Raw genomic sequence first — 16,002 nt, 5'->3', positions numbered from 1 at the left:
CTCCAGGGGGATGCTCAGAAATGGAGGTTGTGGGTGGGAGGGAAGGAAGGATCAGGTCCATGCTGTGGGTTTTCTCCCTGTTGGCATTTGGGGAGGCTGAGGTTCCTGAGTGGGTGAGGAGGGGTCAGCAGAGGGTTTGTGGGTTTCCTCTGCCCCTTGGCTTGAACACAGCTGGTTGGGGAAGGAGGTTGGCACAGCAGTGCTGGAGCTGCTGGATTCCACATCAGTTATAAAGTTACCAAGCTTTGCAAGTACCTAATTTTTCAATTGCCTTCGGTTGTTTGATAGTTTTTCTCACTGCTGAGACAATTTTAAAAAATGTTTTTGTTTCTTTTACCCCCTCCCCTTCCTCCAAATATTTGTGGTGAAGGTTCATGAGCAGTTCAAATCCAAGTAAGATATATATAGCTCCTGTCAGCCCCTGCTGGCTGGTGGCTCTTGTGAGCCTCCACCAAAAAGGTGTCCTGAGACCTGCTCGTGTGGTACTGTGTCCAAGGGATGGCAATGCCACTGACTCCCAGCTATTGTATTTTTTTCAGCCAGAAAAAATTGCAAGGAACAGACAGATGTAACCCTCCTCAGGTCTGGAGTGACTGATGGAGAGTAGGGTGACAGGTTTGGTCTTAAAACACTTCACCCCAACCCTGATTCTGGGCCAGTGCCCACTGCTGGGGCTGTTGTCCTGAGCCCCATGATGGCTTTGCTGATGCTGGGGACAAAAGCAGTGGCTCAGTTGCTGCAGTTTCCTGGCCTGGATCACAGGATAGATGAGAGGGGAAGATCTGGGGAGAGCACAGAGGCTGCTGCTGGCAGTGATGCTGTCCATGGTTTGGGAACCCAGCCTGGCTCTCCCAGCTCTGGGCATCCCTGGGGCTGTGCCAAGTGCCACCTGTTCCTTTCCTGGGCTTTGGGGGGTGACTGTGCTGCTCCCCCCAGCGAGTATCAGCTCAGGGCTTGGCTGGCACATTGCTCCTTGCTCCCAGAGCAGTATTTCCAGAGCACCACTGCCCCTTCATGAATCCCTGCAAGGGTTGCCTCTCCATCCCAGGCAGGTTTGGAGATTGCACAATACAGTGGGATTAGTCTTGGGCAACAGCCACCAGAGGTGTTGCAAATGTGTAGAGGTTTAGATTAAATATTTGAGGAAGAAAAGTCACAGAAAGAGTTGTAAAGCTCTGCCCAGGGAAGTGTAGAGTCATCATCTCTGGAAGTGTTCAAAAACTGTGTGGATATATTTGAGGAGATAGTGAAATGATCAATATGGTGGTAATGGTAGGACTTGATCTTTCCCAGTATTAATGATTGCATGATTCTAAATGGAAGTGGTGGGTGGGAAAGCCTTTCCTGGGCAGGGAAGTTCTCTCAGCTGAGTTGTTGCAACCCTGCACTGTTGGGGCAGCACAGGGATGTGTCTGTAGAGGCAGGGAACAGTGAATCCTGCTTGGAGAGAGGTTGGTGGGGCACTGGCTGCAGGATGGTGGCAGCCCATCCCAGCCCTCATCCCTGGAGCTGCTCCTCTGCAGAACCTCACCCTCTAATGCCAAAGGAAAGACACAGAAAAAATGTGTTTATGATCAGTTGCCTCTTGCCTGAGCTGATTTTTGGGAGCACATAAACTATAAATATGACTAAAGGTTGAACATGGACAAATATTAATTCAGCAGTCTCAGAGTGATTTTAATGGATAATTATAGGTTCTCAGTCTGCAGTATTTATACAACCTTTCCAGTTAAAAAAAAAAAACAAACCAAAAAAGACAACAAACCCAAACAGTTTCCATGCAGTGCATATTCTCCTGAAGGATTTGTTTGACCTTGAGCACCATTTTTATCTGCAGGATATAATTACTAGTGAAACTAGAAATATTGAGCATTTGGAAAGGACTATGTATCCATGCTTAACTGGCTCCCTCCTCTCTGACATGGGAATTAATTGCACAGGAGTAGGGAAACTTGCAGAGTGATCTCATTTGACTTAAAAGCACTGGGGCTGGGATTTGAGGAAGCCTGCCCAGCTGGGACAGGGACTGAGTGGTGTGTGTGCCTTCTCTGGGGGTTCTTTGAGCCTGTGCTCAAGCCACTGCCTTCAGGAGCAGTCAGAAGCAAAATGACTTTCTGTCCTGTTTAACCCTGGCCACCAGGACTGCTTCTGGCCTAGAAATACTTCCCAAGAATCAAAGATTTTATTTTCTTAAAGGAATAACTGTTTTTTAATTCTCCTAAAATAGGGGGCTTATCTAACCATGTACTCCCTCCCATTTTTTTTTGTTTTGTTTTTTGTTTTCACATCATACTTCAAATCCAATGATAGAAGGGAAATCAGTATCCTCTGGCAGAGAGAAGGATTCATATGGAAAAGGGCTTGATGTAGCTTCATCCTGGCACAGCTACACTGATCCCAGTGGCCTGACTTCTGATCAGCACTGGCAGATGGAGCCACATCTTCTTTGCCTGTTGGCTGATGGTTGGGATTCCCACAAGGAAAAGGCTGCAAAGGCACCAGTTCTGATTAAAAGCAAACCCCATTAGCCTTCTGCTCAAGTTTGAGTGCCAGTGACTCCTGTGTGTTTGCACCCCTGGGTTTTAACCCAGTCCTTGGCTGCACAGCTCTTGCTGCAGTAATTTCTCCATCACACTCTCCTTACAAAAACCAGCTCCTTTTACAGTTTTAAGCCCTTATCCCACATGCACAAATGTGGTATTTAGGCCTCCACGGAGCAGCCAACACACACACCCCTCTCTGGCAGGGGAGACAATGGAGGCTGGTACCACTCAGGACCCCCTGGGAATGCAGGTGCCAAGGGCTTCACTGGGCCAGGGGAGCAGAGCACCCTGCATGCTGAGGGGATGCCATGGCTTTGCTCTCCAGCCTGGACAGGAGTTTTGCCATGAGTTTCTGCTTGTTGTGGTTGTATCAATAGCAGCATTTATAGTTACATCAAAACCCATGAGACCCATGTTAATGTGGCAGATACATCCTAAATACCAGCCCAGCTCATCCTTGGGTTGGACTGAAACTGGTGGGAAATTCCATGGTTTCCTTCTGAGCATGGAGTGAGTTCTGAAATCCAAGTGCCTTCTCTTTTGTCTGTGCCAGGGAGACAAAAACCTCTGTGGGGCCATGTGGGTGTTGCACAGAGGCTGTCACCTGAAAAGGGGCTGTGTGCCACTGTGTTTGGCAAATGATCAGGGCAAAGGGCTGTCTCATGCACCTTGGCTGGGCAGTTCCCAAACCACTTGCTGTGTCCCCTGTGCAGCTGGAGCTGTGGGGTGAGTTTTCCTCTCTCCACATCGTGCTCTGGGTAGGTGAGTGGATGGAAAAACCTGGGTGGGAAAAAGCAAGGTCTTTGAGAGAAGTGTGTCTCTTTTTTTAAGTCCTTATGACCAGCAGATCATGTGTGTCCCACTGGCCTCAGAGCAGCTCCCTTTGCTGGGATCCCCACTCAGAATCCCTTTATGTGGGGTCAGAATGGAGATGCAGGGTGGCAGGAGCAGAGTGTAGCAGTGTCCCCACTGTGGGAGTGTGTCCTCCATGAAAACACCACGAGGAAAGGAGTTGGAGTACCTGCTCTGTGGGTGGGGTGTTGCTGGTGATCAGGAGCCTGTGACTTTGTGGGGGAGAGTTTTTCTGTTTTTCCTATCTTTTAATTAATGGCTGGTAAAAGAGCAAGATGTTCCACCAGGCTGGTTTGTGTGACAGCTTCAATTTTGTCATAAGATGGTTTATGTCTTCCAGGGTAAAACCAGCTGCACTCAGTCCTTCTAAGCTCTTTGCTCCTAGTTCAATGTATTGTGAGGTAGATAGAGGTGCAAAGATGTCTCAGGAAATCACTCATGTCCTATCAGCCAATGATCTGGGCCTCCAGAAAATGACAAATATTTGGAATTCATGCTGATGTAACCCACTGACCAAGGAACTCATCCTACAATTTAATGGATGTTTTGCATCTTTGCACCTCAAGACACAAATAGCCCTGTGTCTGCTTCTCCCTTTTATTGTCTGCAGTACTCAGACAACCCCTGAATGTTCCATGTTGGAGAGGAGCCTGATGTAGGTGGTGGGTGGGGGGAGCACTGGCAGGCTGGTGGATGCACCATGTTTGACTCTTGCTCAATGGATGGGCTGGGGTAGGAATCTTGGGCAGCAGAGCATTTGCATGGAACTGGTATTGAGAAATCTTAAACCAAAGCCTGATCCATTCCTATTCATTGCATGGATAAAACCAGAACTCCACACATTTTCAATAGTTTTTCAGCAGGTTTTGCTCCATTTTTTTGTCATCACCACTTAATGGTTTAGTGGTACATTTTGTGAGCTCATTTTTCTGCTTTGATTCTTGTGCTCATGCTTTGGGTTTTCAGGATGGGGAGTGCAGAGACTTGCTGTGTGTTTGGTGGGGGAAGGAGGGTGAGGAGGGGAAGGGTGAGACAGCAGCAGGAGGAGGTACAGTCTGTGCCTTTGGGAAGGGGACAGAGAGGGGACAGGTCTGGCAGGGGTGACCCCAGTGGGAGGAGGGGACCTGCTCACAATGGGTCACACACTCAAGGCCTTTTCTGATGGAAGGTAGGAGAGTTTGTTCTCCCCTTCTCTTTGTCTCAATGCCAACCTGTGCTGGTGCCACCCTGGTCTCCATCACCAGAGGAATGAGACCCAGAGGCTGGGCCAAGCCTGGCCTCCCTGGGAGCTCTGTCATTGGCCTTGACCCCAGTTTTTGGGGAGATGGTAGTGTTCCCTGTGGTGTTTCATTCATTTCCTCCATCCTGCTGTGGAAGAGAGGGGAGGAGAACAGTAGAGAATAAACTGGAGGCAAAGTTTTGGGTTGCTTTGCTCCCAAGCTGGTCTCCAGGGAGCTGAGCCAGGAGCTGCTGAGCAGCAAGGGGATCACAGGAGCTCAACCAGCAGTGTGAAACAGCATCCACAGGCCAGGGAAAGGGATGGTCCCACAGGCAGGGGCCAGGCTTTGGTCCTTGAAGGTGCCAAAGTTAAGTGGGTAGGTGGGAAGGGATCAGCTGGGATGGGACATTTTGTAGGAGCAGCTTATCCTCTCCTTGCCCAGGAAGGAGTGTGATCACCCTGCTTACATTCATCCCACCTGCTGTAAGTGATTAACCTTTTAAAGAAAGGTTCCTGAGCTGCTGAAGGTCCAGTTTGTGCAGTGCCTTTGCAAATGGAGCTCTCAGCCTGAGGAGTGGTCAGGGGCTGTGCCCACCTGGGGTCACCAGCTCTGTCTTGCTCCCACTGGGAAAGCTGATGGAGATGCTGCCCAAAGGAAATGGACACTTGTCTGCAGCACAGACCTGCTCTGCTCCTGCTGCTCCCTCTCAGATGAAGCAGGGAGCAGTGCTGATGCAGTTTGCTCAGTCCCTTTGTATCCCAACACTGTGTGCTCTGTTTCTGGAGTCAAGTCAACACTTTCTGGAGTTCCTCTGACAAAACGAGCCTCTCTGCTGGTCAGTCGTGGTTTTATTTATATGTTCTTTTCTTTGATTAGAAAGGAAAATATCAAAAAATGAAAAAGCTTCCAATAGCTGTATTTCTAGTAGTTATGATTTTTGAAGCAATACTCGTATCCCTGTGTGTGCCTCTGAACTATCCATGTATTTGTTCAGCTTTTTCAGGTCTGGGTGTGTGAAATATCTCTAAAGAAGATAGCTCTGTATGTGATGGTGTAAATGCATTGTTTGTATGTATCTAAAGTTTAAATAGATTGTACATATGGGATTGTAAATGAACTGTAAACAGCAATCTATATTTTCTTGAATATATTATATAGCAGTATATATTTGTTAAATAAATATTCTTGTATACTCTTCAATAACCTTTTTAATATTTTGTACAGATAAGTTTATTAAATATTTTATTGATAAATAGACCTCTGCAAGACTTTCTTTTGATGACTTGTGCCTGTGTCCTGAAACTAGAGGAGCCTCTGTAAACCACCTTTATTGCCTGGGCTACCTAAGGTGTTAAACCAAAAATGAAATACCCATTCATTTTAAACTGCCTTCCAGGGCAGCCACAGGTATTTTCCAATAAATAAAGTCACAGAACAGTCAGTGTTTGTGATGGATTTATCATCAAAATGCACATCCTTTTTCTTCCCTGTGTTTCTGAATCGTGTTCACCTGCTGTGGTGAGAGGTTACCCAGCTCCAGCCAGCCAAACAGGATCCCCTCCATTGACTCCGTCAGGACAAGAGGAGGCTCCATGGAGACCCCATTTTGAACTTCAGTGTTTAAAGGGGGCTTACAAAAAAGAGGGAGAGCAACTTTTTACACAGGCAGATAGTGATAGGACAAGGGGGAATGGTTTTAAACTAAGAGAGGTGAGATCTAGATTGGGTATTAGGAGGAAGCTCTTTGCTGTCAGGGTGGACAGGCACTGGAACAGGCTCTCCACAGAAGCTGTGGATGCCCCATCCCTGGAAGTGTCCAAGGACAGACTGGACTGGGTGAGGTGCTGTAGCAGGTGCTCCTGCAATGGACATCACCTGAGTGCCTTGGAGACAGAGGATGAAGGTAAATAAGGGTTATGGCTCTCTCCCACAGCCCTAAGCACACAGTACTGTGAGCATGCAGGTGGGGAGTAATGCCCATTTGGAGACATGGAGAGAGTCCTCAAGGTATCAGGTATGTGCTTTAGACAAAACAAAGCAAACTCAGCTTTCAGGACCCAGAAGAAAGGTGAACTGGAGTGAGGCATGGTCATTTCTATTCCCAGGGCACACTGAGTGACAGGCCAAGCAGGACTCACCTTTTGGTTGGTATTCTGCATCCCACAGGTGGGGATGTTTTGTGAAGGCTCTCTGGGGAGGGAGGCAGGATGGCATTTTGCCCCCTGGCCCACTCTGTGAGTTTTACAGGAATGGGCTATCATAACAAGCTATTTTCAACAGAACATGGAAGGGTGAGAGCAAATGGTTATTCACAGGCATTGTTCTGATTCTGAAACCAGTGGGAGTGGTGGGGTTTGTGTTCAATGGAAATGGGTTTTTACTCCACAGCACTGCAGACTGCTCACAGGATTGACAGCATAAACTAGTCAGTTTGTAACTGAAGAGAAATCAAAGGCCCAGCAAGGACAGAGGAGATGCCCAATGAATATGACAGAAAAAAATGCAATGCATTGGTAAAACAGGACATGATCTGAATTGGGGTTGGACCACTCTGGATGCTTAAAATCCCATGGGTTTATTTTGAGGGTGAAAATACAAGTTCTTTCCTATAAGCACCTATAAGTTGCAGTACCCCCTGCATGATGAGAGCATTTTAGCACTTCAAAACATTTATATTTTGTAAATGTGTCCTAGATAGCTGAATACTTATGAAATTTTAAGGGTGCCTGTTAGGGAAGAGGAGCAGCCTCTTGGGAAAGCCTGTTTTTCCCAATTCTAAATTATCTCATCTCAGGGATTCCTCTCAATGTATGAAGCACAGTATTTTGGAGTCTGGGGCCTTTGTTGAAGATGTTCACAAAGGGGGAGAGTGGAAGCTCCCCTTCCCACCCCTCCTGCCCCAGTTACCTCCTTCAGTGTGAATTGTTTCAAACAGGATGGAAAAGATCTTTGAGTAAATCCTGCAGTCAGGTACAGTCAGATGTTTTAAAAAACACCCAGTATTTCATTATCTGCAATCTACTTTCTGCAAGACAACTATTCTCCTCTTTCTGCAACACAACTGTTCTCCACTTTCTGCAACACAACTGTTCTCCTGCAAGCACATTGCTGCAATAGGCAGAACCGAGGCTGTTGACTATCAGCTCAAGCACTCTGAAAGAGTTTTTAATTAAATCCCCCCCTGCCTGTCCCTTCTGAGCACGAGTGTTGGGCTGCTCCACAGCCTCTGCCTGATGCTACTGAGAGCAGCTCGCTGCTGGCAGCTGCTTGTGCTGTTGCTGCTGGATCTGCTGCTTGTGCTCAACCCCCATCAGCTGTTCCAGAAATGGATGCTGTTTTAATAGTTCCTGGTCACTCACAAACGCTCTCTGGATTCTTATTTTGTAAATGTGCCAGGAAATAGAACATTTGCCTGCAAGTGAAGAGCCTCAGAAACTTATTGTAGTTGGGAGTCTGAGCATGACCTGTGACACAGAGTAAAGCAAGTCTCTTGGGTCTAGTGAGTTTATCCAAACCCAGTAATAGTTTGAGTGACTTTAAAATGATAACACTGAACATCTTGTTTAAAGTCTTTGCTGGCAATTAGCTAGACCAAAGAAAGGGATGGGGGGTGGATGCACATGTAAACCCATTTTCTGTAAAATAAATACATAAATGACCTCAGCTGCAGAGGAGATTATCTGCTGTGGCTCATGTATGCAATCTGTCTCCATGAGTCAAGAATCTGGTGTTTAGCTTGGAGTCCAACTCCAAATTCTTCACCATAAACACTGGGCAAGCACTCATCCAGCTTCCTGAAGGGACAAACCTCACTGATCCCCACACTTTATAGCTCATTCAGAGCAGCAAACATGGAGCTGGAGGCAGCAAGGGGAAAGTGATTGATTATTTTGGAGGAGCTCTGGGTAAAAATGCTTAAGCGAGTCAGGTGCCTACCACCCACGGATTTTCTGTGCACTTGGCAGATGTCTGCACTGCATGTGAAATTTGGGGTTTGGCAAGTATTTCTGTAGATTTTGTATGCATGAAGTAACAAAGGAGCTGAACTAGGGACTAAACAAGTTACCAAAACAAAGAATCAAGTTACATTTTACCATAAATTTCTTTATTTTTGTTATTGGAGTTGTGTACTTTTAATAAAAGGTATCAATCTAGCAAAACACTTGCACATGAGTCAAAGTCACTGCACTAGCAGGGATACTTGTGTGGTGAGAATCAAGCACAGATGTGAATGACAGTGAGTAGGTGCTACAGCTTACAGTCAATACATTTGTGATAGGTTTTCCAAGAATTCCTAAATAGTCTAAAATAGGCAAAACACACTGTATTTTCATGGTAAATTGGCACATTTGGACCACGAGCACTTTTGACACTCTTTGCCTGGGGTGACAGTGAACACCAGGGGCTTGTGAGGAGCTGGGCTCTCCCTGTGTGGGATCTGCTCCTCCCAGGAAATACAGCTGTGGAAACTAGGCCCGTGTGCTTTAGCAATGAATAGAGTGGCAAATTTTCAGATCTTAGCCTTACAGTAACAGCTTCTAGGAGAAAAGTAGCAATTGAATCAATATGGTTTTTATAATACTAGAGAAAATTCTTTTAAGAAAATTGTAAGGCATTCTTCTGCAGTAGGTATCTGGTCATTACTGGCCAGACCTAATCTCAGTTTAGGTCTTAATGCAATTAGGATTTAGTATAATGGATTAACTTTTGTATAAAAGGCATACACAAGTCAAGTACAAGTATTGCTAAATTAATTCCTCATACAAAGTATACCCATAAAGCACTGTAAACAACTGCATCTTGTAGGTGCTTCAGTATCCAGGCTGTAGTAGCTGCTTGTCATCTTTGGTTAATGCAAGATTCCATCTGGTCTCAGGAGATCCACTACAACAGCTGAACTCCCACAAAGTCTTTGTCGATTCCCTGACTCCACAAACTTCAAAGAACAAATGCTCTGTTCAACCAGATCAATGTGCAAACCAAAACAACCAAGTGAACTGTAGTTTTTATCCTGCTGACATACAAACAGGTGCACATGTACATATATGTGTACATTAATGTATCTCCATGTGTGTGCACGTCCTCCCTGGCTCTGCCCCAGGGAGCACCTCGGCCAACAGATGCAGGAGCATCTGCCACAAGGCCATCCAGCTGGGATGATGCCAACATCTGGGGGCCATCACACAGACACATACAACCATGGATTGCTACAGTGAGCACAAGGGTTGTTTTGATCATGAATGAATATGGACCTGTAAAAAGATGGAAAGTTCCATGAGCAGAATTCACTGAGCAGAATCAGCTGCATGGGCACAGTCCCCTCACTTTGAACGTGCCTGGCTCCTCCCCATGCTGCTGAAACTGTGCTCCCAACATTCCTGCCCCACTCATCAGTACCATTTCATTATGTGGCAGTGTAATTTGAAAATCCACTGGCTAGTCTCAAAAGCTAAACCAGTTTCTGATACAGAGAAGGTCACTTAAATCCAGTGTCAGTCTGCAGGTTTGAAAACTAGTCCAGAATATCCAGGAACTGAACTCTATTACAAGTTGTTCTAAATAGTAGTGAAAGGTTCAAGGAGGGTTTAGAGGGCAGTGGAAGGGGTGTGCATAATTGTGTAAGAAAACTAAGCAATTAATTGATCTTTCTGCATCCCAGAGAACATTCTCCAATACCATTCTCACACACATCAAAACTGGTAATAAATCATGTAAGTTAGATACTCAATGCATCATCTAAATTAATCTGTTTGCAAGGGCAAGACCTCCCCTGACTATACTCTGTAGTGTTTTGCTTATTTATAAATGTCTTTATGAACTCCACAGGGAGACTATTTCACAGGTTCATGGCTAGAAAGCTTTTCCTGATTACACTTGGCTCTGTTCCCCTTACTTGCAATATTTTGATTTCTAGCTATTCCCTGTAACTTCTTTTGTTATCACAACTGGTAGGATGCTTTTTTTCTATTTTTTTTTTCCATCTGTAAAGGAAAGGGTTCACCAAATGTGAGGAACAGGGAACTTGTCAGCACCATGCAAGGGTCTGGTTCCCAACAGCAACGTTCATGCCACGTCACGGTGCAGCCGTGGCACAGTCACAGATGTTTTCTGATGGTGGACTTACCTAATTTGTGGCTTGGCAGAAAATTTCATACTTCAGTCCTTAGAGCAAAGAACTGAACTTTAGACATGCATCAAAAGTGGTTTAATTCTTTAGAGTTGCTGAGCAAGCACTGTTTTCATGGACTTCATTAGGAGAGCAAGGCCACCTAGATGGATTCTGCAATCCATTTTAACTTTTAAATACTAGCATTTTTACCAGTGTATTTTCCTTTCTCTACAGTCAATTGAAAAATGAAACACTTGGCCATGTTCCAGCTAAGAGATCCTTATGTATTCCCTTGCTGAGCAGCTACAGATACCTTACAGCATTTTTAATACCCTGTGGAGTCCTGGCAGTTCCTCAAACCCCTGGTGAGACTTGAAGAAACTGCACACCTGATCTACACACCTACCCTGAACTCATCCCCAACTCAGCCTGACCACCAACCCCCTCTGACCCAGAGGAGACATGTCAGGGCTGTCCAGGGCCTTGGGCTGTTCTGCACCTGGCTAACAGGGTTGGGTGAGACACGAGGAGAGGGCCAGGCCTTTCACAGCGTGCCAGGATCCATTGCCAGGATCCACCCACATTCCAACACTTCTCCAGCAGAGAGTGGGGTGGCAGTAGCTCAGGTATAGTTGTACCAGCATTGTCTAGAGCTCCAGCAGACAATATTCCACACTTGCCAAGTCTTCCAGAGTCCTGAAGACTCAGGATGAAACTACATAAGCACTGAGTCAATAAAATTATACTTTGGACCAGCCAGACTCTCTTTAACTTTCTCTAAATCTCAATAGAAAACAAGCTGTAATGTATATAAACAGAAAAAAATGAGACAAGATTCTCTCACAAAAAAAAAAAAATAATTTACACGTTCACAAAATAATTACATCATTTTCTTGTTGAAGATGGAATCAGTGCTTATAGCTTGGTCAGATCATCCTGCAGCCAGTCTGTGATCATGGCAGCCATCTCCCTGCTGGCATCCAGCACGAAGGCGTGGCGCAGCCCCTTCTCACACAGACGGATGTCCCCGTCCGGAAAATCCATCTTGATCTCATCGTAGTAGTGCTGTGGACACCAGCTGTCTCCAGTTCCATAGTAGAAAATCAGCTACAAAGAAAAGCATGGCAAATAATCAGTGTTACTGACTCGGCGATGAATAGAGTCATTTGGAAATAAGTAATGCATCAAATCCTGAGATGTACTGTGAGAAATAGAGATTGTTGGTTATATCTTGTTTGTTTCTAGGTCTGAAAACAACTAAATGCTCTGCCACTCACTTTCCTCACCCTGTAAAACTGTAGAAAAAACTATAGACTTAACTCTGAAAACAGAAATCTGCTGGTGAAAGTTTGGCTGACTTAGTAAATTTCTTATCATAGCTCAAAACATCAAGTTGTCCATGGAGTCCAGCCCCAGGCACATTTTCACTATATCATATAGCTGAAACTCCCATCCAACCTGACCTTAAAGGTTTTCAGGGATAGGGCATCCATCACCTCTCTGGGCAGCCTGTGCCAGTGTCTCACCACCCTCATTATAAAAACACTTCCTCCTTATGGCTAGTCTGAAGTGATCCTCTTTCAGTTTGAAACTACTGTCCCTTGTCCTATTGCAACTGGCTTTGCTAAAAATTTTGTCCCATTTTTCTTACAGGCCCCCTTTAGGTACTGGAAGGAGCTCTAAAATCTCCCTGGAGCCTTCCCTTCTCCACAGTGACCTGTCCCAGCTCTCTATCTTATCCTTGTCAAGTGCTGCCTGTGTGGAGTGCAGGCACCTCCCAGAGACCAACAAACAACTTTCTTCTGGGTTGTAACATGGAGCTAAAATTTTGCAAAAGTCCATTTTGTTTTGATCTTGCCCAAATAACCTTGGCTGATGACATATATGAAGCAGGTGGTACCTGCTCTAGAGCCCACCTAAACACTGAAGTCATAAATTCCAGGAAAATACCATATTCAGGGAAGTGTCTTTTCTCTCTGTTAGAAACAGTGAATGTCACGTTTACCCAGGTCATCACTTCTCCCCATTTTCATCTTGACTTTGCATGCTATAGCTGTGCTTTTCAATTTCTATAAACTATATGAGGGGAAAATAGTTTTCTGGGAGAGTAAAAGCCTGTGGATTTCAGACTGTACAGGAACAAGATTAATGAGGAGCACTCTTCATACTAAAATGTTTGAATGCAGGTACCAGAAGGACACTGACTGCTCAACACATCACACACACAGCTTGGCCCAATTCCATTATTCACATTTGTTTCATATTTCATTTCTGTACTTCAGTGAATAATTGAGCAATGCTAACATAAATTAGGGGACAAGAAGTTTTCCTTTCATCACAAATATCTTCAATTCCATCATTTTTGTAGCCATGTGGAATATAAATAAACGGACCCACTGGAGTAGAGGTGGGCTAAGAGCCCAGTCTGCATTTCACAAACTATTACAAGGTTTTGTCTAACTCACTTTTCTCTAGTTGAAGTTTGCCCAAATCTTGTACATTATTGACTATTGGCTGTATCCAAAATACAGTATCTCATATTCACAGACACCAACCCCAGTTATATTTCTACTTATGTGCAAAACATAGAACATAAACCATCCCATGTTAACAAACATTATTGGTTTACTTTGTCACTCACTACTTGCTGAAAACAAGGTGTGTTGTTTGCTTTTAGCCTTCAATTAATCAATCACAAGATATCACACTAGCAAAAGTTGTTCAGAAAAGCCAGTATAAAATGTCCAGATGAATTCAGGCCTTTTGGAAGGAAAACATCTGACCAAATTATGTTTAACCCTGGGCTCCATTACCAACAGACACAGAAATAAAGATTATGAAACTGAGGGGGAAAAAAGCAATGGAGCAGTTCCAGTTTAATGGAATAGTCCTTGAAATGGTTAGATTTTTTGAAAGGCAAATCATGGAGACTCATCACATGATCATATAGAAAAAGATGAAAAGCCATTTACATTTTCAAAGGTGGATAAAATACTTGGCTTAGTCTGCATGGACTGTGAAATGAGCTGTTCTCCAGGTAGGGTTGTAAACTTGAGAACTCACAGATTTGAAAATGCCTAAATAGAAGATTTATGCACATTCTTAGCTTGCCCCTGGTATATTTGCATTACAGTTTAATCTTTCACTGCATGATCCAAAGGATCCTTGACTCACTCAATGCACTGACAGGATGACATTCAGCTGATGAGCTGCTATTTGATAGTATTTTTCATTTTAAATTCTGTGTGCGGTCTGAGGATTTATTTACTACATATTTCATGGTTTACAGACAGGATTTATTTTCTCTATGCTCTGCATTCCTCTGGCATGCACTACTACAGGATTCACATGCTCACATTTATTAATTTAGTTTTGCAACACCTTAGTGAAATTTTTATCTTCATTTTGCAGGTGGGGAAGCACAGAAATTAATGTCAAATTACATTTATTAATTTGAAAGCATGTAGTGTAGAGAGAAACACCTTGAGCTGCTTTTCCAGCATGTGCAGCACTACACAATATTGACTATACTCAAAGGACAGCACTCCTGGACTGCACTTGCAGGTGTTCTGAAACACTGTTTATCTGTCTGTAATATGCATTTCAATGTCTTAAATCAGATATTCAGAAAAATAGAACAAACTGTGACTATCTACAAAAATATTGATGACTTCACCAGGAGCCCATTCTCTTTAAAGTTTAGGTGCCTTTTCCAAGAACTTATTCACTTTTATTTCAATAGACATTTTACTCCTTCTACCACAGATGAGGTAGGAGTTCTGCATCCTGCTGTCTCCTTAATTACACAGCTCTTTTGGTTAATGAAGAAGAAAAAGGAAAAGGGATGTTTTCATGAAAGATCAGTGCTGAATACTTACATAAAAAGTGTCTGAATTGGGGCCAGGACTTGCCAAGTGTGAAATGTTTGGTAATGCAACTGGTTTTAGCAGAACTTGTGTACACAGTCTGCTGGGCTTTGAGGAGGTAAACCAAACCCCAGGTATTTCACATATAGCACCTACAAGCACTGCCAATAGTGTCAACACCTCTAGATTTGCTGCTTTAGGCCTCTGTTCCTTAAGGTCATGGTGTAAATGAAAGAAGCAGCACTGTCAGCTTCTGCTGGAGGAGCATGGGACACCTTCCTGCTGGACACACTGGAGGAGTCCAGAACAGAAATTAATGATTTAGTTTGAAAATCTCTGGTGTGCTTTTGAAGCAAATGTCCAGTTTGTCCATATTTACCATACTTTGGACCACAGGCAGTCCTTCCAACTGAAACTAAAGCAAAGATGCTCTTCAGGATCACACTTTAAGAGCCCCAGCCACCAATGGACATTTAGTCCATGGGACCAGACAACTGTTGGCTAAAGTAACAACCCTCTCAGGTATCTCCACTATCAGGTCCTCACCACTTACTATCCATCTCTACAAATTCCCTTCTATTGTTCTGCTTCTGTTCTTAAGGCAAATATAGTAAATGGCATCTGCTGAGAACAGGAACAGTAAGATTTTGGAAATTTAGGTTCCATTCCAAGCAGAAAAGGGCAGAACTTTTACCAGCTACTGGTCTTGTTTTCAAATCATTTGTCCACTCTTGATAGGTATGACTTCTTTTATCTTGTTCCCTTCTGGCCTAAAGATTGCCCTACACCCCCTTTGGTTATTTCAGTTCTATTCTCCTTATCTCATTATTTCCAATTCCTATTACTTCTGCCTTTTGTTCTAGTCCCACGTTCTTGCCTTGGAAAGTGCAAAATACTTGGAAAGTACAAGTCTCCTAGGTCATCCATCTCATTTTGAGTCTCAACTCCAACTCTAGCTATTTTTTCTAGAGCTTCTACTCCCAGAGCTGTTCCTCAAGCATCAGTTGTTCCTGTCTGCAGGGCTGGGTTCAGTTCACCATAAAAACATCTACATACAGGTGACTGTACTGTGGTGTTTCCATGTGCAGCAGGAATCCCCATTTCCATCACACACTCAGAAAGCTGGTCTTGCTTGGGTAGCTCCAATCCACCACCTCATATAGCACCAGAAACTTACCTTTGGCCAAAAACCAGAGCCTTTGGTTCTTCCTGACTCCTCCTCCTCCTCTCTTGTCTCCTGCTCCCTCACTAGCTCTTTACTAGATCAGCATGTGCCTCCTCTACACTGGAATGAGAAGCTTCCCTCTCCAAGCTAGGAATTGCTACCATGAGAAAACAATGCATTTCCTCTGAGCTTCATTTGTAGACATTGTAGAAACCTTCAGATTGAACTAAAACCAGTCAAGGTAGGA

At 44.3% G+C, this 16,002-nt stretch overlaps 1 protein-coding gene across 1 annotated transcript in view; it reads right to left on the bottom strand.

Annotated features, from left to right (window-relative positions):
* Positions 1 to 8,698: 8,698 nt before the first annotated feature.
* The window catches only part of LDAH (lipid droplet associated hydrolase), a 109,782-nt gene continuing 102,478 nt past the window's right edge, over positions 8,699 to 16,002 (bottom strand). The window contains exon 7 of the mRNA XM_079298167.1: positions 8,699 to 11,831. Coding sequence (XP_079154293.1) covers positions 11,640 to 11,831 — 192 coding nt within the window. The 3' untranslated portion in view covers positions 8,699 to 11,639. The remainder of the gene's footprint in view (positions 11,832 to 16,002) is intronic.

Source organism: Erithacus rubecula (genome assembly GCF_903797595.1).
Source record: "Erithacus rubecula genome assembly, chromosome: 2".
Classification (NCBI taxonomy): Eukaryota; Metazoa; Chordata; class Aves; order Passeriformes; family Muscicapidae; genus Erithacus; species Erithacus rubecula.
Note: the sequence above shows the minus strand (reverse complement) of the source record. Positions and strands in the feature narration are given on the sequence as shown.